The sequence below is a fragment of the Mesoplodon mirus genome (assembly GCF_964341445.2).
Source record: "Mesoplodon mirus genome assembly, chromosome: 5".
In the NCBI taxonomy this organism is placed as follows: domain Eukaryota; kingdom Metazoa; phylum Chordata; class Mammalia; order Artiodactyla; family Ziphiidae; genus Mesoplodon; species Mesoplodon mirus.
In genome coordinates, this window is record NC_138980.1 from 140,027,404 (window position 1) to 140,051,295 (window position 23,892).

Genomic DNA, 23,892 nt, shown 5'->3' on the forward strand with positions numbered 1-23,892 from the left:
TTTCTGAAAGTTAAACACTGAAAGTTTATCTACTAGGGCAAACATTCCAACTGCTCAGCTGCCTACAAAGGCCCAAGATATTAAGGCTAAGAAAGATATTTTCAGGCACATAAGCACACAAATTACATCACCAATATATAGTTTTTCTGAAAAACTAACAAAATGAAGTCAAAACGAAAATGAAGAATAATGATCTCAAACAGAGGCCAATGAAGAACGCTAGAAAGTGCTAAACAATTTAAGTTACAATTACTTCTGGTAAACAGATGGTTACAGCATAACTAAAATTCTTGTAATTAGCAATTCTTTAAATTAAAATATAAGATAAAATCTTAACAGTCTGGTACTCATAACCTAAATTAAATGAAGCTCAGGAATCTGAAGAATGATTGATGCTGGGAAATGCAAAAGGTAGTAAGGGTTTGCAAGGTCTGATCTCAGAGGAATTCAGGTGTTAAAGCAGGGGGTATTTCTATCAGTACAGCACAATTAAGTAAGTTCAAACATGACAGATGAAGACTTCTATTCCAATATTACGAACTAAGCAAACAAGTTTATCTTCTTTCTCTTCTAGATCCTTATGTTAGAATTACTATAAGGGAGGAAAACAAATACAACAGTAAAGAAGAGGAGAAGGGGACTTCCCTGGTGGCGCAGTGGTTAAGAAACCACTTGCCAATGCAGGGGACACAGGTTCGATCCCTGTTCCGGGAAGATCCCACATGCCTCGGAGCGACTAAGCCCATGCGCCGCAACTACTGAAGCCCACACGCCTAGAGCCCATGCTCTGCAACAAGAGAAGCCACCACAATGAGAAGCCCGTGCACTGCAACGAAGAGTAGCCCCCGCTCGCCGCAACTAGAGAAAGCCCGTGCACAGCAACGAAGACCCAACGCAACCAAAAATAAATAAATTTATTTTAAAAAGAAGAAAGAACAGGAGAAGGTTCATCAGCAATGGATGACCTCAACACATATTTCTAGAGAGTGAAGTAAAGGAAAAAACTTCAGCTTAGAGTGTGTGCACAAAGGAACCCAACAGCTGAGGAAGGGGCTAATCTGCCCTTTAGAATCCTAGATTGTAGAACTGGGAATTGGAAGTGCCACATAAGGCAGAAGACAGAAATGAAATCTTTTCAGACAAAAATCAATCACCAAGAAAAGATCTTTACCAAAGTAAATCCTAAACAACGTATTGATACTTTAGGCAGAAGTAAAATGATCCCACATTGAAAGCTGAAGGTACAAGAAGAAAAAGAAAATATTTTTATATGTAAATCATCATTGATCAAAACTAGAAGACAGAAGAGGAGAACAGATAAGCAAGCAGGCATTGTTTAAGCCTCAATATAATTCCTGACTACAAAGTTCACCTTTCCTAAAACAGGATTTCTAGACACCTAAGAGCAAGAAATATTCTGACAGTTTCCTCAAAGAGGTCTTCAGTGCAAAGAATGAGAGAATTTCCTATAAAGAAGAAGGGTGAAGCCGAAGAAATCAGTCATAGAAGAGAGGTAGTAAAGTAAAAGATGATAAAGGTACCTAAAAGATGATGATAGGGATTGGGAGGAAAGAGAAGCAGACATAGTGCTGATGTACTTACGAAGTATTCACAGTCAAATAGTACAGAGGTTAAGACCATGTGTTTTTGTGCCAGATTTACAGAATTTTAATACTTGCTCTAACCTCACTAGTTAATCTCTCATCTGTAAAATGAAAAACAGTTCCTGTCTCAGAGTTGCAGTGAAATGTTTTCTTTAAACCAAATACTAGAAAAAATGTCCAGAAGTCATATACAATCTCCACTATAATAGGTTTCCAATTGTATTTCAAATAAAAGGTATCCTTTTTCAAGAATTTTAAACCTAAAATTTAAACCTAAAATCCACGAGTATGGAAGATGAGAAAAATTATAAAATAAACACCTTTAATAAAGACTAACCTATACTTTATATAACTATGCTGAACATACTACATAAACCTGCCTGTTTAAGAACAAGAAAAGTGTTCTTAGTCTAATGGGCCAGAATGGTGGCCACCAGCAGTGGTGTTCACGTGGTAGAGTGTTCCCAAGTGTGTGTGCCACCAGTGTCTATGTCCCCAGGGTGAGCTGCAGCCTCTCCAGAGAGACTCTCCAAGACCAGCAGCTGCTGGTTACTGAACTGCTGGTATCATGAGACTGAGGACTTGGACTCCAGAGACCCTGCTTTTGATCGGGAGACACCCTATCTGAGAGCTTGAATTGATAAGAATGTGTTAGGGCTTCTCTGGTGGTGCAGTGGTTGAGAGTCCGCCTGCCGACGCAGGGGACACGGGTTCATGCCCCGGTCCGGGAAGATCCCACATGCCGCGGAGCGGCTGGGCCCGTGAGCCATGGCCGCTGAGCCTGCGCGTCCGGCACAACGGGAGAGGCCACAACAGTGAGAGGCCCGCGTACCGCAAAAAAAAAAAAAAAAAAAAAAAGAATGTGTTAAATAACAATACAAGAACAAACAAGCCAAAAAGAATGAATGGGGGCAGGGGGAGTATTGGAGGGAGGGGGAGGGGTGAGGGAGGGGGAGAAGGGGAGGAAGGAGGGGAGGGAGGGGAAGTTAGTTCTTGATGGTAATTATCACATATAAGTAATGGAAAGGGTGATGGCAGCACTAATAACTTAATTTTGCCTCATTTATATTACTTATAAACTGGCTCATCTATTCATAGATTATCTCTACAAATTCTCCTCACACAAACCTTCTGAGTTAAAGTGTTGAATCTGTTGGATTCAAACAGTATCCAATGACGACTCCTACACTTTCTCCATTTACTTTATCAACTGGTAAACTACATGAAAAAGACCCAAATTGTTCAGTTTTTTAAAGAGAAAATTTATGTACTGATGAAAGACTTTAACACTTATAAACAAGAATTAGAAAGTAAGTGACTTTGGTGACTTCCTTCTATAAGTCATATGTGCTTATTATCAAGCTCATATAAACAGTTACTCTTATTCAAATTGCCTTCAAAATATCTAAAGGCAAATGTTTTGGATTTTCATATCATTATTTCCCTCTATCCTCACAGACAACTGTGATCTGATAACAACTGACTTTAAATATCCTTTTATTATCTTATTATTTCATGCTCTCCCAGTATCTTTGAATGTTATAATTAGTTTTGTTCCTTTAAATCCAAAGCCAATGGTGGAGGGGAAAGGCTCAAGCCTTTGAAGAAAGATTAGAATTAAAATACTGCCATGTATAATATTGATACAAAGTAAGCTGGCCAGACATAAGTCAGAGCTGACATCTCAATTCCTCATCTTCTTTTCTGTCTTTAACTATATTCTCCATATAGTTGCCTTATACATACATATATACATTCTGATTCAATCAGTTTTTATTTTTATCTTTTCAATCTATCACTTAGGACACTCTTTTTTGTCTTTTATTAAATGTACCAGAATCTCCCTCACTTATTGGATTTCAACATAATTAGCTAACATGTATTAAACACCTGTGACATGACCAAGGATATGACACAGTAGACAATTTAATATTAACAGTGCTTTTTCCATTAGTGTTAGTATAGTGATCCTCCTCATTTCACAGACAAGAAAATTCACTCAGAGATTAAGTAATCTTCCCAAAGTCTAAATAATTAATAAGTAAAAGACCTAACATTAGGGCCCAGACCTATCTGATTGTAAAACCAATGCACTTAACCACTATATTATACTACTGGAGAAAATGGAAATTAAAGTATTGCTAGGTCAGATACTTCAAAATGTATACTATCTCCAACTAAAATACTAATAACAAGTCTGTACTGAATGGTCAAAATTAAGAGGCTTGTAAGTGTTCATTACTAAGTCAGGGGTCCGCCCTTTCCCTCACCATCACAGTGATGCCAGTTAATAATTTAATTTGCTCATCTTGACATAAGAGGCAACTTTAATGTGTGAATAAAAGCATACAGCCAAGGGAAGGATAAACAGTATTTTAATTAAGTTTTCACACTAATTTGAAGAGGAAACTTAACCACATAAAATACAATAACATACAAATATCAAAAGCAAACAATCAGTACCACAGCAATTAAATCCAGTTGAACACTAATTTTAAAACAGAAGAATATTTTAAGTTTTTATACAGATTGAGGTTGTTTGAATTTTGCTGGTTTTGAATTTTTTATTTAATGTACAAATCTTTTGTTTTATAGTAGTATGAGAGTTTTTCATCAAATGAGTTTCACTAACATAATTTATGTCAAAGCAGGAGTATGCTATTCTTTCCTTTAACAAGGTCCCCATGTTACTCATATGAAAAAAGAGTGGGCTTAAGTAAATATATTTCTAAAACAAAAACAACTTAAATGATGAACGCTACGTGTAACTCTGACCAAATAAAATTTACTTGTGTCAAGTTGTCTAATCAAACTATTAATTTTTCCTTCTCAACCTTGAACATGTGTTGCATTACCTTTTTCTTCTTGTTATGTTAACAAATGTTTTCATATAAGAAAGACATTGAAGGAAAGTGTAGTCATATCAATATATAAACAATCTACCAACAGAATGCTTTTATACAAAGAAATTTGATAAAGATTATTCCCTTCTCTTAATCCTTTTACAAAGTCACTTTAAAAACTTCACTTGTTTTCATGACCTAAACGAATTTAGTGCAATCATGTCACTCAACCTGTATGCTAGTGGTTAATACCATTAGAATTCTCTAGAAAACAACCCACCTATAAGAACTGGTCACCAGGGACTTCCCTGGTAGCACAGTGGTTAAGAATCCGCCTGCCAATGCAGGGGACACGAGTTCGATCCCTGGTCAGGGAAGATCCCACATGCCACAGAGCAACTAAGCCCGTGCACCACAACTACTGAGCCTGCGCTTTAGACCCTACGAGCCACAACTACTGAGCCTGTGCGCCACACCTACTGGAGCTAGTGCGCCTAGAGCCCGTACAAGAGAAGCCACCGCAATGAGAAGCCCAAACACCACAATGAAGAATAGCTCCCGCTTGACGCAACTAGAGAAAACTAGTGTGCAGCAACGAAGACCCAACACAGCCAAAAAAAAAAAGAGCTGGTCACCAATTTGCTTTGATTTAGAAAGCTAAAAAAAAGAATACAGTTCTTAAAGATGAGCCTTGATGCTCTTAAGTACTGTATCAAATATGAGAAAAACTCAGGAATAAATTCATCAAATTCTCAAGGAATAAACACAAATATATATGCTGAGCTGAAACAAGACTATGCTTAAGTTAATTACTAGTGACTGAAGTTTTTCATTATTTAGTATCTTAAGCACAAAATGTTAGGCTCTGCTAGTGATATGTTCCTGACATTATGCCAACACAAATAGCCAGCAGGACTTCTAAAAACACACAAATCAATTTGATAGTCACTAATGTCTCCAATTGCATACAAACACACAAACACATCATTTTCTCTCTCTCTTTCTCACTACCCACATCAGTCACCCAGGTAAATTATTTTAAAATTCTCACAGGCACACTGAAGTGCCTTAAATTTTTGTTTAGTTTTAAATTATTAGGTATATGAGATAAATTAATTAGTAAATATTAATCTTATGCATCAAGCAACAGTGATCCTGGTTAAGATCAAAACACTACAGAAGTTACAGATATAAATGTAGGGTGTTTCCAATAAAGCTAATTAAACTCTAAGTAGAATTAAACTTATATTTAACTATAGTTTAAATAGCTTGACTACTTTCACTCAAAGTATTTTTTATTTGGGATATTATGTTTAGACTCTTGCAATTTTTGATCTACAAAAGGACAGTTTCAGGGACAAACTGGTGGTGTTTGCTTTTTAATACATACTACATTTCTGTTATTAAATTTTGACTTACCTGGAAGGAAGTAGCACTAGAAAAGTTCTACTGAAGTCCTTCCTAAAATTCTCTCATGTCTTCCTCAGGAACATAGCTATTTTAAATGTTGCAATGGGGAAAACAATATTTGGGAACCCAGGGGGGTAAAGTAAGAAAGGAATAGTGAAGTGTGATACAATGAAAGTTTCATTGTATTCCAATGGGAAGTACTGGGAATTTAACAATTAATCAAGCCACAATTAACCATTTTCTAATGCAGACACACTTTTTAGTTTACCTAAGACACAGTATTTTTAGTTTACCTAAGACACAGTAAAGAGTACATCTTCCTTTTAAACATCTTTTCAACTAGTGCCCAAAATCCTTAGACCAACCCTGAAACAGGAGAACCAAAATCTTTATATTAATACATTTTATTCTCAATATTTTCAAAGATGTATTTGCCTTTAAATCATTTCTAAAATTATTATATTAACCAAGGATCAGTACCAATAGTATCTATAGGTAGTTTTATATGACAAATGCTCACTAGCATTCTTGATTTTTTATTTACTTTCATTTTAATCAAATCCAAATTATTCCTAATTTCTTAGAGATTTTATTTAACACCTTCCAGGTGGTTCTATATTCTTATGCAATCAGCTGTTCCCAGAAAAACTGAATAATAAGGAAACATACCTAAGAGAGGAGCTTGGGAGATTTTTTTGGTTGGGTATGTGTGTGTCTGGGCGTGTAGGCCTGGGGAGAGTGGCAGAAATACTAATTTGCAATACAGAAAAAACAATGCCATTCACATGGTTCTAACAAAAGTGTCTGACCACCCCCACCCCCACCCACAAGAAGCCCTTAAATTGGGAGATCAAAAGAAACAAAATAATTCCCCCAGCGTATCACCCCATAAATACAATAAAGAACAGCACAGGAAGTGGCAAAGTTTAAAATAATGCCTTTACTGTTAGGACTAGTATGCTGTCATAAGCCACAATCCTTTTGTTTTGGTAAGTTGTTGATTTTCAATAGAAAACACAAATGAACATGTGTACAAGTTCCAAAGTGGATACATCACCTCTGAATTTGGTATCAAATAATTAAATTTATTTTTCAGATATCAAATCTTCATATGTTAAGTTTTTTCCATTATTTTAAACTTCACTTGAATCTCTAAAAAGCTAACTAAGTTGTACTATATGAGTGCAGTTTAATCTTCTGTAAGATGCTATCAAATTAAACTCTCAGCAATTTTAAAGAAAAGGGAGTTATTACCAGAAAAACTCATTAAGATCTGACAATCAAAAAGGCAAATAATTTCAAACAGACTAGTTCGGTAGGCAAAATTTATACAATTATTTTTTAATACTGTCTATGTATAACCATTTTCATAAGTAAAAAAATTAATTTTTTATATCACACTATGATTGATTAAAAGTACTTATCTTTCCAGTTAAGTTTTCAACTTTGAAAAACTACAAATTAAGTTAAAGTAAATTTTTTGTTTCGTTAGATTATCAGGCTGCTCTCAAAATGACTTTAATTCATTACATTAACTTACGACCATTTTTTCAAAATGCATATTTGAGTGTACTTAATGGTACTAACGTGTAAATCAACTATCCAAATCAAGATCTTCTGCTATCTGCAATATCTTGGTTTTTAAAAGGTAAGTGCTACCTTTTTTGTAGCTTAGCACATCAAAAACAGGTATTTAAGAGAAAGTTTAATTCTAGCCTATTTATTTTAAACAACACAAATGTGAAACCTAAAAATAACATTTTATATCCCTCAAAGATAGATCAAGAATTACTTACCCCATACACCTGCAGCTAAAGACTTATTCTGATTTGGTTCTCTCTCATACTCAGGATTTAAAGACGGCTGAAAAAAAGTTGGAATAAAAATAATACAATAAATGTTTAAACTGCTCACATTTAAGAAAAAAATCCTTTTAAAAATAATCTTAGGGACTTCCCTGGTGGTCCAGTGGCTAAGACTCCATGCTCCCAATGCAGGGGCCCAGGGTTTGATCTCTGGTCAGGGAACTAGATCCCACATGCTGCAACTAAAGATCCCACGTGCCGCAACTAAGACACGGCGCAGCCAAATAAATAAATATTTTAAAACTAAAAAAATAAAGGTAATCTCAAAACTATACAGAAAAATCTGACAGACATAATATAATGAACTTTAACTACTAAACACTAATTATTCATAAATATTACTTTCTGCTCATTCTGCTAACAATTAAAATGGTTACTATCTACACTCACTCCAAGTTGAAGAAAACAAAAGAAGGGTCTTTAAATATTCTCCTCATCCCCAACTACGTGAGGAAAAAGTATGAATTTTTTTAAAAAGGCAAACGTTAAGAGAATGTAGTCTTTGCATCAATATGAGAAATCATCCTTTCTTAGCATAAGGTCAAGAGCAGGGAAGAGGAAAATCAGACAATTCCTCAACTCTTCTGTTAGGTTTGCATCACTCAATGTTTAGTTAAACATGCTCATTTTCAAAGCAAAGTGCAAATTTATATTTCAAAAAGTGATGCTCAGGGTATTAAAAAGAAAACTGAGGTGAGCACTGAATGTGTACTCTAAAGCTAATCTTATTAGATGTTTACTCTCTAGAAAAGGGAATTTGTTTAAATCGCTATGAAGAGAAAAATGACATAAATTTATCCAAAGTTTTAAAAAACCACACAGTGAGACACAGGAATATAAGTAGGAGGGAAGGAGGAAGAAGACTGGGGAAGGGAAGAGTTATGTACAAAAAGCCTCACAAAATGTAAGGATTAAAAATAATTGAGGAGGGCTTCCCTGGTGGCACAGTGGTTGAGAATCCACCTGCCGATGCAGGGGACATGGGTTCGTGCCCCGGTCTAGGAAGATCCCACATGCCGCGGAGCAGCTAGACCCGTGAGCCATGGCCGCTGAGCCTACGCATCCGGAGCCTGTGCTCCGCAACGGGAGAGGCCACAACAGTGAGAGGCCTGCATACCGCAAAAAAATAAAAAATAAAAAAAATAATTGAGGGACTTCCCTAGCGGTCCAGTGATTGGGACTCCGAGCTCCCAATGCAGGGGGCCTGGGTTCGATCCCTGGTCAGGGAACTAGAGCCTGCATGCCGCAACTAAAGATCCCACGTGCTGCAATTTAGACCCGGTGCAGCCAAATAAATAAATAAATATTTTATAAATAAATAAATAATTGAACCTGTCAAGTGTGATCTCTGTAGAAAATGAGCTGTGCTGATAAAATCTGAGAGAGACTTGATGCTTACACAGCACTTACAGAAACCTCATTTGTATTAAAATTATAAGAAACTTACAAAATCCTCAGCCTCAAACTGTTTGCGTTCTCTCTTGTCTTCTTTCCTCCCCGTTTCACTGTCAGGTATGCTGTTTTCATGTAGGCCCTGGCTTTTTCCAGAATGGAAAATACTGCTACGAGAACGGGAACTTCCACCATGGTATCCCCCTCGATGATTTATGTTTTCAGTACCATTTCTTCCATGTGTACGCCATCCATTTTTTTCTTTCCTTCCAAAGTTACCTTTATTTAATAATGGTAAAGTAGTATAAATTCAAAGAAGATGGGTATGCTTAAAGATTTAATCACAATCAAAACATTCTCATAAGAATGTGAAGAAAATTATTCTTAAACTCTACTGTTCCTTAGCAAATTTTACCTCCGTTAGGACGTCCAATTCCAGAATCAAAGCCATCTGAAGAGTTGTGTCGTCGACGATTCACATCATAACGATTTTCTGTCCATGAAAAGTTTTCAGAATGCTTTTCAAAATTCAGTGACGACTGAAACAGATTATAAGCATACAGGTAAACATACATATACAACTTAACTATAACTTAAAAAACTAGTAATACTCTGGCTTAATTTATTTCCAAGAATTTTAAATGGTTAAGAAGAACATTTTATAGTTATTTTCAATGTGTTTGGTAACTGGTAACTTATAAGATGAGTTCCATTGTTCATCTATTTTTTTCTACCTAACAGAAACAAGAGCACCATTCTGAGCTCAACAACTATATTTATCCAAAAACTTTAAAGGTAAAAGACCGCTGTAAGGAAATCAAAGCAAATATAGTACCCTTATTTTATAACAAAATGTAATATTGTGTATCACACACTATTTGATTTAAATAGCTCAAGGTTTTCTTCAACATCAGAAAATTATGGCAAATGAAGCTAGTTCTATTTTAAGTTCTGTGGGTTTATTTCCAAACTCCTCTTCTCCAAAGCACATGTTTTAAAAGAAAATTTATCAAAGGAAGAATGTGTAAAAATGATTTTAAAGAATTAGAAATGTATAAAAACTCACAATGATTCATAAAGGTTGCGGTTTTTCCCCAATATTAATCCATTAGTCTGATAAAATCACAATCAGAACTCCAGAGCTTTTTTGTTTTAATGTCCTGACCATTCCTCTGGATTGTACTAATATTACAATTCTCTCCAGGACAAAGAGTAGAGTTCCTCAGTTACAATACAAACCCACTACACATACCCATTTCATCCAACTGGGCCCCTCCACATGGCTGCTGTGGGACTTAACTGGTGCAAGTTCCCCTACTGCCCCTGGCTTCATCCTCATGCTGCTTCTGTGCATGAAAGGTAAAGCCTTTGATTATCTGTCTTCTGCCAGCATCCATGAAACAACGGTAACAAGCTAGCTTGCTAAGCTTTTAAGTAGAGTAAAAACCCAAGCCCTTCACAGACCCTAACAGTTTTGGTGATGAGGATGTCACGCTCTCAGAGTTAAAACCTTCTGGAAAAAGAAAAACAAGGATATGGTCTCTTGGGCCAGACTGGGGCATAGGAGAAGACTCTCCAGGATCTGGCAGCAATTGCTCTCACCCAAGTGATGGGTGGAAGTGAGGGTCCCTCACTGTTTAGCGACCAAGTGGCAAGGGGCAGGACTGAAACAAGGTGTCCATACAGTGCTCTGATTGTTGCAAATCTCCTCTGAGTCGAAGGAAGGGATGTATTGCCATGAGATGGGGTCCCACCTGAAAGGCAATATGGCTGTGGCTGCCAAAGTCAAGAGGTCTCCAAAGCGGAAGAGCAATGAATATACAGAGTTTTGGAAAGACTGAAAACATTAGAAGTAAGTTTATTAAGCTGAACTGCTGCTAGTACTGGAAACAAAGAAAAGGCAGAGAGAAACAAAGAAAAAGCACAGAGTATTCTGTGCTCTTCGTACTCCCTGATCCCTTCCTTCCCCACATCAAACTCAGCTGCTTCAACAAGAAAGTCAACTGTGCGAGAACTTAAGAAAGAGACAACCTCTTTTAGTTCTGTTGCACACAGGTACCCAAGACACCATCCTAACCACTCCCATGGAGGAGAGACAGTACTAAGCATAAGAGTGGCTGAAAGTTTTCAGTATGGGGCAAAGCCATGGCAGTACGGTACATGGGGGCATGAAAGGCCCCAGCCTGAGTGTTTGCTGGGGCCAGGAGGTACACAAGAGAGAAGGCAACACCAATCCTGGCTTCAGAAGCCAGAACAGCAAAAGCCTCCAAGCCACCCATGCAATCCCCAAAGGAGCAGTCTTTCTCTCCACCCTGTACTTTCCCACATTCCAAGCTAAAGAAATCATGTAATCTCCTGAAAGCTTAGACTGTAACTCTGATACGCATGTACTAATAAACTCCTTAGTCTGTGTCCCCATAGTGGGAAAAGGCACCCCAGTGCCCCAAGGTGGCCAATAGTTTGGAAAAAAACTCAGCAGGAGAGAGAAATTAAAAGCAATCTTGCAGGTGGGGCTATTAGGCCAACTCAATGAACTGTTGTGTTTTACAGTTAGTGGTAATGCTACATGCTTGTACTGAAAATGCTCAAGATTCTCCCATTCAGGAAATGTCACAGGTTGACAGGTGATTCCCATCCCCTTCCAAGTGGTCTAATAAAAAGCACAGCTCCCAGAAGGAAAGAAAAGAAAATCAGATTATGTGGCTGAAGACTTGACGGCTCTGGAGTATTCAAAGAGGCTATTTCCCAGTAAGGCAGTGCCATCTGCCTGACACACGCACCAAGTACACTCCTTTTTAAAATGGAATGCGGGGAGTTCCCTGGTGGCCTAGCGGTTAGGATTCCAGGCTTTCACTGCCGTGGCCCAGGTTCAATGTTCAATCCCTGGTCGGAGAACTAAGATCCCAGAAGCTGCACAGCCAAAAGAAAAAAAAGAAGAAAAAGTGGCTCTTGTCCTAATGCTGAGCTCTTATTGAAAGCAAACAACTCAAACTAAGGACTCACCAATAAAGTGGTACACCAATCAAGAGCCCAAGAGGGCTCCTGACCAAATGGAAATCGTGTGTTCAACAGCACAGCTGGCCTAGCCCTAGAAGTGGCAACTACGCTTTGGAGTAAACTTTATTCCCCCGCCTGTCACCTGTAACAAGCCACTATAAGCCACTATTTCAATAAGCCTCTCAAATCAGAAAAGTTCCCTTAAACGCCTGCGCCTGGCTCACTGATGCTTCAACTAAGTTAAAAGATGATGGTGCACACAGCAGCCATCCAGCCCCAACTCTGGAAAACCAAATGGGTTAAGTGCTAATCAGCTAAACAGAACAACATAAAAGCTACGACCCTCGCCTTAGATAATATTCTTTAGGACAAGACATTCTCTATTTTTCTAACTCTTGGTCTGTTGCCAATGGCCTAGTCTTCTCGTCTGTCACCTGAAAAACAACAGACTAGCAGATTAAAAACATCTCTCTGGGGTCACACACTGTGGGAAACTGCAGCTGTTGCTGAGGCAATCTGAGTCACTAATGTTGATTCAGTAAGGCTTGCTGTCTGATGAGAGTGAATGGCACTGAGAACGACTGAAATTACAATGCTGATCAAGTCTTTGGCACACCACCTAGATCCACCATCACACCAGACATGGAACACACCCACTATCATAGACTGGCTACAAAATAAAGGACTTTATCTTTCTGATGCAGAAGCCACCACTGCATGCCAACTTGTGACTCTTGCCAAAAGTTGGTCCATTTGTCTCACTGTGAAGAAGACCATATCACACAAGAACTACATTGAACCTTTGAGTACTTCATGGAGCTCTCAATGGAGTCTCACTACCACTGAAACTTTTTCAGGCTACACTGTTACTGCTGCAGTCTGATGGGCTAACTCTGGTCACACTATTGTGGCTCTTGAAATTAATTCATGTAATGTTTTTGGTATATTCCAGACCACTAACATTCCACTAACAGTACATCTTTTGTCAAAAAGGTCATCCCTGCAATGAGCCAATATTCAAAGTACTCAATGAACATTCCATATTCCCTATCCACAAGTACTGACAAGCATTTTAACACATCCCTCATTTCTTCTCACATCTTAGTAAGACAGTCTGGTCAATGAATGCAGCATAGCCAAAAAAGGATCATCTCCTCTTAGCCACTTCCTGGGTAATCATCAGGATGAAATAAGTGGAGAGTTATGAGATTATACAGACCTACATCAAAAATTCAAGATTCTGCCCTGATTATCTTGACGTGATGTTTCTTTCTTTCCCCTAAGAACAACTGCAGGCCAGGCCACCCCTCAGGCTGATGGCCAACCAAAAAGGAATTCAAACAATCTGGTTTGGCCACCTGGATTCTCTTGTTGAACTGGCATGGTCCTACACATATAGACAATGACCATTTGCTTGTGTACACTTCTCACCAAGTCCCCACCATAGTGTCCAATGTAGACCAAGGTAAGGGTGAGACACCTTTATAATGGGTCTCTGAAAATCATTTTAAAATGCCCCTCTCCCAGTCACGTCCAGTTCCTCTAGATAAAAAAATCTGGGTGCGGGCTTCCCTGGTGGTGCAGTGGTTGAGAGTCCGCCTGCCGATGCAGGGGATGCGGGTTCGTGCCCTGGTCCGGGAAGATCCCACATGCTGCGGAGTGGCTGGGCCTGTGAGCCACGGCTGAGCCTGCGCGTCCAGAGCCTGTGCTCCGCAGCGGGAGAGGCCACAACAGTGAGAGGCCCGCGTACCGGAAAAAAAAAAAAAAAAAAAAAAAGGTAACCTTGCCATGGGCCAATATTCAAAGTACTCAATGGACATTCCATATTCCCTACCTGTACAACCTATTTCATTCTAATAAAAATTCATATGATTCTCTTAACACTTAAGTGGTCTTAGGTTATGCCATGTATGGCAACTGAGGTTGCAACTAATGATGACACTGTCCATGCTTCTTAACCAAGCCAGTGTAATAGTAATCCAAATCAAGTTTAACAACAAATTGGAGTGATCTGTGTCTCTTTGGACAAACTGGAGTGATCTGTGTCCCTCTGGGTGGTATGTTTGTAAAAGGGACGGGGGGTGGGGGAAGATAAGCCACAGAATGTCTTCTATTGAGGATAAATGTTGCTTTGGGGCCCATCTTATTGCCCCTATAACTGTAGGTAATAACACCAAACCTCAAGTCAGTTTCCCTTGAGTGGATTTGGGGGGTGGGGGGCGCATGCTGCGCAGCATGCGAGATTTTAGTTCCCTGACTGGGGATGGAACCTGCACCCCTGCAGTGGAAGCATGGAGTCTTACCTTAACCACTGGACTGCCAGGGAAGTCCCTCCCTTGAATGGATTTTAATGGATATAACAGAGTGGTCTTAGACCATATACTGGTTGGCTGAAATAAATCATTTACTGGTCCCCCCACAAGTTATTCACAATTGGCTAAATCCTGGTCTCACTCACTGTGCTGCTTGGGACACTGGTAGTAGCCTTCATTAAATGCTGTGTAAGACAAATTAAATGGATTTGGTTCTAGCCTCTGTTTGTCAGGTTAATCAGAGTAGCTGAGTGAGTGGTACAACCATGTGAAAATTCAAATTTGGCCAAAAACATGTATGGCTGATGGGTGGACTATTGGGACAAGCAACCAATCATGGGCCCTGAGCATCCCTGCATGTTCTTATTGTATGCCAAGAATGCAAGGCCTTGACAGCTCTTTGTATGGCTCATTTCTCAGGGTTACGTTCTCAGAGAACACTGAGGAACAGGTAACGTCCTACTCTGAGACAAAGAGCAGACTTCTTATAAATGCGGTAGATTTCCCTCTCAGTGCAAGAACAGCATCCACCTGGGCCCCCTCCATGTCAACTCCCAGAGGTTTTAAGGGACATGAAGAACCAGTGCCACAATCATGCTGTACTGCTTGTTGTGCTAAAAGTAATAAAGCTCTCTGGGACTTCCCTGGTGGCGCAGTGGTTAAGAATACGCCTATCAGGCTTCCCTGGTGGCGCAGTGGTTGAGAGTCTGCCCGCCAATGCAGGGGACACGGGTTCGTGCCCCGGTCCGGGAGGATCCCACATGCCGTGGAGCGGCTGGGCCCGTGAGCCATGGCCGCTGAGCCTGTGCTCCGCAACGGGAGAGGCCACAGCGGTGAGAGGCCCGCGTACTGCAAAAAAAAAAAGAATACGCCTACCAATGCAGGGGACGTGGGTTTGAGCCCTGGTCCAGGAAGACCCCACATGCCGCGGAGCAACTAAGCCCGTGCACCACAACTACTGAGCCTGCACTCTAGAGTCCGCGAGCCATAACTACTGAGCCTGCACTCTAGAGCCCACGAGCCACAACTAGTGAGCCTGTGTGCCACAACTACTGAAGTTGTGGCACTATACGCACCTAGAACCCATACTCCGCAACAAGAGAAGCCACTGCAACAAGAAGCCTACACACCACAACAAAGAGTAGGCCCCCACTTGCCACAACTACAGAAAGCCCACGTGCAGCAACGAAGACCCAATGCAACCAAAAATAAATAAAAATAAATAAATAAATAAATAATAAAGCTCTTTGTCTCTGACCCGGAAGTCTCAGGAAGTCTCACGTCTTTTGCCAGCATCCATGAAACAGTAACAGGCTACCTTGTTATAGTTACCTTGAAAGTAGGATAAAATTTCAGAGCCTTCACAGACTCTGACATATAGCCAGCACAATAAAATATGAATAAGAAACACAAGTAAGATGACTGAAAATGCAGAGAGAAAACTGATATTATTTGTGAATGAACGTTTTTCCACATTAAAAAATCCAAAAGACATTAGAGTAAAAACTACTGAAGGTTGCTAGAAACAATACTAACACAAGAGACAATATATCTGCAACAAAGACTTAATATGAAAGCTTTTTAAAACAGCATTTAAGATAGCAACAAGTACTATAGAGTACTTGAACATATATCTAGTGAAATACATGGGAGACAAAAAAAGAACTATGTGGGGCTTCCCTGGTGGCGCAGTGGTTGAGAGTCTGCCTGCCGATGCAGGGGACGCGGGTTCGTGCCCCGGTCCGGGAGGATCCCACATGCCGCGGAGCGGCTGGGCCCGTGAGCCATGGCCGCTGAGCCTGCTCTTCCGGAGCCTGTGCTCCTCAACGGGAGAGGCCACAGCAGTGAGAGGCCCGCGTACCCCCCAAAAAAAGAACTATGTGACTTTACTTAAAATATTAAAGATCACTCACACACACACACACACACACACACACTCCAAAACCAATCCCCCCCAAAAGGCAACCCAAAAGAAATAACAAAGGATGTGAACAAGCAATTCAAAGAAATATAAGCCAATGTCCAAGAAACAGTGAAAATACATTTCACAACAAAGATTGGCAAAAATGTTAACTGATAATCTGACAAAGTTTTGGCAAGAGTACAAAGTAAAGACAATAGTTACGCACAGCATACAGGGGTATAAATCCGCATACCACATGGAAGAGGAATTTAGCAATATAGAACTAAATTCCGGCAATTTTTTCTTTTAACTACCGGTTAGAGCCTTGCTATTCAAAGTGTGGTCCACAGACAAGCAGAATCAACAGCATTTTGAAGACTGTTAGGACTAGGACCCCATTAGAGACCTACTGAAATTAGAATCTGCATTTTAACAAAATTCCCAGGTTATTTTCATAGCCATTAATGTTTGAGAAGCAGAGGCCAAAAGAATTCTTATCCAGGACTTCCCTGGTGGCACAGTGGTTAAGAATCCACCTGCCAATGCAGGGGACACGGGTTCAAGCCCTGGTCCAGGAAGATCCCACATGCTGCGGAGCAACTAAGCCCGTGCACCGCAACTACTGAGCCTGCAAGTCACAACTACTGAAGCCCGCGCGCCTAGAGCCCACAATCCGCAACAAGAGAAACCACCAGGGGCTTCCCTGGTGGCACAGTGGTTGAGAGTCCGCCTGCCGATGCAGGGGACATGGGTTCGTGCCCTGGTCCGGGAAGATCCCACATGCCACAGAGCGGCTGGGCCCGTGAGCTGTGGCCACTGAGCCTGCGCGTCCAGAGCCTGTGCTCCGCAACAGGAGAGGCCACAACAGTGAGAGGCCCGTGCACTGCAACAGAGTAGCCCCCACTCGACGCAACTAGGGAAAGCCCGTGCGCAGCAACGAAGAGCCGATGCAACAAACAAATAAACAAAGAATTCTCATCCATGTATACAAGGAGACAGTACATGAATAGTCATTACAGTTCTCTCTAGAGTAGCCTAAAGATATAAACAATCTCAAATTAATGAGACAAATGAAATGTGATACAGAGGCACAAAAAAGATTACTGTACAGAGCTTTAAGATAATTACAGCATATCTGCAGGTATCAACAGGGGAAAAAAATCTCGAAGATATAATGAATATAAAAACAAGGTGCAGACATAAATGATAATCGTTTATATAAATGTTTTTAAACATACAGAACAATACTATTTATTTATTTAATTTATTTATTTATTTTTTTTTTTTGCTGTACGCGGGCCTCTCACTGTTGTGGCCTCTCCCGCTGCAGAGCACAGGCTCCAGATGCGAAGGCTTAGCAGCCATGGCTCACGGGCCTAGCCGCTCCGCAGCATGTGGGATCTTCCCGGACCGGGGCATGAACCCGTGTCCCTTGCAACGGCAGGCAGACTCTCAACTACTGCACCACCAGGGAAGCCCTCAACATACAGAACAATACTATTTATTGATATTCACATACTTAGTAATAATATAAGAACATGCATCGAGAATGCCTCTGGGGAAAAAATGAAGACAGAAAACAGACTGTGATGAAGTATACAGCAGACTTCAATTGTTTATTTCTAGAAGAGATACAGAACTAACATGACAAAATGTTAAGATGTGACTCTTGGATGGTTAAGTGTTCGTTTAATTATTCTTTATGCTTCTTTGTATGTTTAAATATTTTATTAGAACCATCCACATGGTTCTTTTAGAATTATCAAGACAAACACACTGGAGGGAAATATCTGCAGAATATACAGCAAACAAACCCCTCAATATGAAAAGAGGTATTACAAATAAATCACTAAGAAATAAATTACATGAATAAGCAAGTTCTTAGAAACAGTTCCTAACACAAAAATATGCTCAACCATAATAATGCATATCAAAACAACGAAGTGCCATTTTTCATCCAATTTCACGAAGATGAAAAAAATGGGAAAACATCCAGTGTTGCCAAAACTGAAAAAACTGGTCCCCCCTTATAAAATTTTTATAGGATTATAAGTTGGTATAACCTTTTTGGAGAGCAATTAGGCACTATCTACCAAAATGTATAAATCTTCCAATTCGCTGATTCTGCTGCTAGGAATTTCCCCTACAAATATATAATCAAGAGATGCCCAGGCATTCCTGTGGCTTAATCCATTAATAAGTAACCAATTAATCTCTGTAAATTCACCCAATAGAAGATTACAGTTGACAGTTGAACAATGCAGGGGGTTGGGGTACCGACCCTCTGCGCAGTCAAAAATCCATGTATAACATTACAGTCGGCCCTCTGTATCCACAGATCACACAGTACTACAGTACATATTTATTGGAAAAAAATCCAAGTGCATGAACACAAATAAGTCAAACCCATATTGTTCAAGGGTCAACTGTACAAAGCCACTGAAGAGTTAGATACCCATGTACTAAGTATAGAAATATATTGGAGATGCTATCCTTGAAGGAAAGAAAAAAAAAAAGCAATTTCATTTGTTTATCCAAACCAGGATAAAAATATATTCTGGTGTATGCATAAAAACGTCCTGGTATTTCACTTCTAAAAATTGGTCTACTTAATAATCAAGAAAAGAAAGTTATTAAGCTGATTAATCTTCAAAGTCAGGCACACATGGGCTCCTATCCTAATTCTAGCATTTTGGGTCAAGTTACTTATCTCACTCAACCTCAGTTTCCTCATATGTAAGTGGGGAGAAGAAAACAGTACTTTACCTCTTATGATTTTTGTTAGCCTTCTTATAAAGTGTTTTACACAGTGACTGGTATGCAGTAATGACTCAAGAAACACTAGTTATTACATTTTAAATCTTTTTCTGAATTCTTTTTCAAAATATAGCACAATTTTCTGATTCCCAGAATACCTAAATCAAAAGTTAACAGAAACTACGTAGTAAACAAGAAGTTTCAATGAACTCAACTACAAGTCAGACTACATTTTCTCATCCTCTCTTAGCCTAAAGCACACATTTTCAGGCAAACCGACACTGCTTACATTACTGAAGGAAAGTAATTACAATGTTACTTTTCAAACTGCAGGTCAGGGCCCATTATAAAGGACATGAGATTAGTAGCAATTTGCATTTTTTATTGGAATAACAAAGACCAAAAGAGAAAGAAGAACACAGGTAAATGACTTCTGTTTTAGTTATATCAATGTGCATTTAAAAACATTATGTAAAATTTCTTACTGGGTCCCAATCAATAGTTCAAAATCCAATGCCCCACTTCATAGACATAAACAACCACATGCAGTTTAAAATTTCACCACATGATGGGGCTAAACTTCTGTACACCTCAGAAAACTGCTCAGATGCAGTGCTGAAAATACTGCTACCCTTAACTCAAGTGCTCCTATCATCCCTTCAAATAACAAAGAAAAGACTTAACACTGAATTGAGGCAGGGTGGTGATGGGATGAATTGGGAGATTGGGATTGACATATATACACTAATATGTATAAAATAGATAAGTAATAAGAACCTGCTGTATAAAAAAATAAAATAAAATTCAGAAAAAAAACCCGCTAAGTTGAAATAGAGAACCCAACAGTAATTTAAGTCTATCCTATTTATTCAGGATAAGATTAAAGGGCTCTGGCAGAAAACAAGAGATTAATTATAACTGAGAATCCATGAACAGTGATTTTGAGAGATAAAAGCAGTATAAGAAGTCATTACTAAAAGTGTATACTTGTTTGTGTTCGTCAAAACCACTCTGGGTAAGGTCTAAGGAGATAGTTTAAAATACTGCTAGTTAAGAGTTCAAACTGATACTACTTTCTGCAGGTAATTTAAAATAAATTAGAATAACTGATCATTTAGAACAGGCAATCCCAAGTCTCAAAATCATCATCTTCATTCATGATCTATATAACCAGATCAAGAGTCTGGTTCTAGAAAGCAGTAAGGATTCAAGAGTCTGATTCTAGGGCTTCTCTGGTGGCACAATGGTTAAGAATCCACCTGCCAATGCAGGGGACACAGGTTCGAGCCCTGGTCCGGGAAGATCCCACATGCCGCAGAGCAACTAAGCCCAGGCACCACAACTACTGAGCCTGCACTCTAGAGCCCCTGAGCCACAACTACTGAGCCCACATGCCACAACCACTGAGCCCGCGCGCCTGGAGCCCCTGCTCTGAAACAAGAGAAGCCACCACAATGAGAAGCCCACGTACCACAATGAAGAGTAGCTCCCGCTCGCCACAACTAGAGAAAGCCCGTGTGCAGCAACTAAGACCCAACACAGAAATAAATAAATAAATAAATAAATAAATAAAACGGGTAAAGTGCATAAATAGACATTAAAAAAAATGAAAACAAGTCTTATACTCATTTCAGAGAAAATGAACTAAAGAGAAAAAGGAAACAAAGGGAGGAGCAAGAAACTCATACGTATCCAGGCTCTAAAGTAGGCCTGGAAAAAAATGAACCCAGGGAAAGCATAACTGAGAGCAGCCTGGGGGGTGGGGGTTGGGGGGTGGGGACATTAAAAAAAAAAAAGAAAACAAGTCTTATACTAATTTCAGAGAAAATGAACTAAAGAGAAAAAGGAAACAAAGGGAGGAGCAAGAAACTCGTATGTATCCAGGCTCTGAAGTAGGCCTGGAAAAAAATGAACCCAGGAAAAGCATAACTGAGAGCAGCCTGGGGGGTGGGGGGTGGACACAAACAACAGCAGCAACAGCGAAGCAAATTTCAAAGACCTAAAAAGAAGAGGAAAGGGGGCAGAGTCTGTAACTAAGAAGTGATCTCAGTTACTTCTCAGTAATAGTCTACATTTCCTAACAACTATGATCCATTTTATGTCTATGAAATGAAATGTTCAATCATTTTACGAAATTCCAAAATGAGTCCTATGGAAATATTACAGAATAGAAAATGCATCCTAGATTCTAGTCTAGGCTCACACTAATTACATGAAAACAGGCCAATTAACCTTCCAGAGAACCAGCTGTATAAAATAAAGTCAGTTCACATGATCATTAAGAGCCATCTTCAAACTTTAAAAATCCCCTGTCTAGGAAAATTTTCTCTCTCCAATGCAGCTTTTTCAATATATTATGATCTGACAAGTCCTTAATGGGGAACAACCTTCCAAATTGTAAAACTGTTCCTATAAGAGCTGTTTTAGTAAACTCTTCTGTAAGAACTGCCTGTACCCCCAAAAGGTCCTAGATGAATGCCTTAGCATGGCAGAGCTTGATTAACAGGCAAGCAGATGATCAAGACCCCCTCTTGATTCCTTTGCACTATGGAAAAAACAAAGTGGAAGACAGCTATTGAGCCAGACAGATTGATTCTAATCAATTTCAAGGTCCCTCTTAGCATGCCTTGTAAGTGGATGACAATTTCAATGCCAAGCAAGTCTTATAACAAACTATGTCCTGTTTTGGTTATGTAAAATGAACATTTTTAAATTAGTGAGTCACCTGATACGTAACAACACTGCAAAGTTCTCAGAACTCCTAAAATTTGAGTAATATGCCATTCACAGTCTCATTTATTTGAAAAAGAAGTCTTCTGGTTGTAAGAAAAGACTTCAAAAACTTCCGGTTTTTTTAAAAAACATTATCTATAGGAAAGTAAGTAAAGCAAGTTATCAGAAGAATAGTATAGGAAAAGGTAAGATGCAAAAGTAATGTGCAATGTACTTACCTGGTTTGAATTTTAAAACGCAGAACTTTGAAAAAACAACTTTTGAAGTAAATGGTTTAGTATGTTGATGGTATATTGAAAATTGACTTCTTAAATAATAAAAACCAAAGATTAAATATAAAATAACTTAGAAAATAATATAAAAAGTATTTTACGACAAACACATTAAGCTTTAGTTTAACTACATCTGTGTAGAACATGAACTAAACAGAGGCAGGCAGACAGACAAAAAGAAAAGAGAGATGCAAGAAAAAATACCTTTGTTGATGATGGTGGGGTAGGAAAATTAAGCCAGGCTGGAGCAAAGTCATGCTGCGCCATTTAGGTCCAGTCTCTCCAACTCAGCGAAACAAGGCTTCAACACCTCATGGCAAGTCCCTGTCGTATAAAAATAGAAGGTATTAGATCTATACAGCTCCTGGCCAAAATTATCTTCTTATACCTCCTTTAAATTACAATGATCTGACTACTACAAGATTTCAATTATAATGAAATTCTAGAAAAGGCAAAAATATAGTGACAGAAACTAGATCAGCGGAGTGCAGGTGAAGGGCCTGGGGAGGACGGAAATGACTACAAAGTGAAGGAAGAAATTTTCAAGGGTAACTGAGTATTTATCCTAATTGTGGTGATGATTATACAAACTATACACTTGTTAAAACTCATCAAATTGTGCACTTAAAACTGGATAATTTTATTATAAACTATCTCAGTGACACTTATTTTTTTAAATTACAATAGTCTTATCACAAAGATGAGTTATCAAGTGTCTCCTGACATGACACAATAGGATGTATGCAGCACTATCTATGTACACAGCACAAGTTATTCTTGCCGCCAACCCTTACAGAATCTGAAATCTAACTAACAATTTGCAGGAAATTCAACATAGAGAAACAAATTAAAGGACAAATGAAGGAAGTAACCCACCAAATGCAGATCACACGATGAGTTAAATGATCTGGTTTCTTCAACAAATAAATAGCTTTCATAGGCAGAGCAATCAAATACAACATGTGGCCCTTACATAAATCCTTACTCAACCAAGTTTAAAAAGTGAAAATTATGAAACAGTCAAAAATTTGAACATGAGCTAAATATTAAATGACTTTAAGAAATTACTAATCACTTTAGATGTGATGACTGTTAGTGCAATGCTGGTACAGTGGACCCTTAAAGAACAAGGTTTAGAACTGTGAGGGTCCACTTATACATGGATTTTTTTTTTCCACTAAATACATACTATAGCAATTCACGACCTGAGGTTGGTTGGATCCAAGGATGTGGAGCATCGGGTGTGGAGGGCCAACCGTAAAGATTTTCTGTATGGATGGACAGCACCCCAACCCCCACCCTGCTCAAGGGTCATCTGTAATAAAAGGACATATACAGAAGTCTTCGCAATTAAATCAATACATCTGGAATTTGCTTTAAAAAGAAAAAGGGAACGCTGAACACGGGTGTCACTGAAACAAGGTTGTCCATATGTTTATAAATGTTAGTAAAAGTAAGTGTACAGTCTCTCTACTTATACATATGTTTGAAAATTTCCATAATTAAAAGGTTTTTTAAAATTACAATCATCACAATGGGTATCCACTGCTCTTGCATTCTAAACTTAACTTTTTGGAAGCCTCTCTCAATTGCATCAATAAAAATTTCAAGTTGCCAGCCCAATCTAAACACAGTAAACTCATAGTTTTTTAAAATGAGGGAGAAGCCAACTGGGCAACTGTACTCATTTCAATATACAGCTTACATTATCAGTCAATGAAGAAATCAAATTTTCTGAACATTAATGACTAAGTTTACTAATAAATGTTTCATATTTACAACTACATAATAATCTCAAAAGTGG

General features: G+C 38.9%; 1 protein-coding gene across 3 annotated transcripts in view; it reads right to left on the minus strand.

Annotated features, from left to right (window-relative positions):
• GPBP1 (GC-rich promoter binding protein 1) overlaps positions 1-23,892 on the minus strand; it is a 72,641-nt gene that overhangs the window by 16,129 nt on the left and 32,620 nt on the right. For 2 of the 3 annotated variants that reach the window (XM_082623781.1, XM_082623782.1), the window contains exons 3-7: positions 22,293-22,412; positions 9,530-9,653; positions 9,170-9,393; positions 7,654-7,720; positions 6,527-6,586 (exon numbers count right to left, since the gene is read on the minus strand). In XM_082623781.1, the coding sequence (XP_082479907.1) occupies positions 6,527-6,586; positions 7,654-7,720; positions 9,170-9,393; positions 9,530-9,653; positions 22,293-22,355 (538 nt within the window). In that variant the 5' untranslated portion in view covers positions 22,356-22,412. The remainder of the gene's footprint in view (positions 1-6,526; positions 6,587-7,653; positions 7,721-9,169; positions 9,394-9,529; positions 9,654-22,292; positions 22,413-23,892) is intronic. The other variant, XM_082623783.1, reaches the window with a different exon arrangement.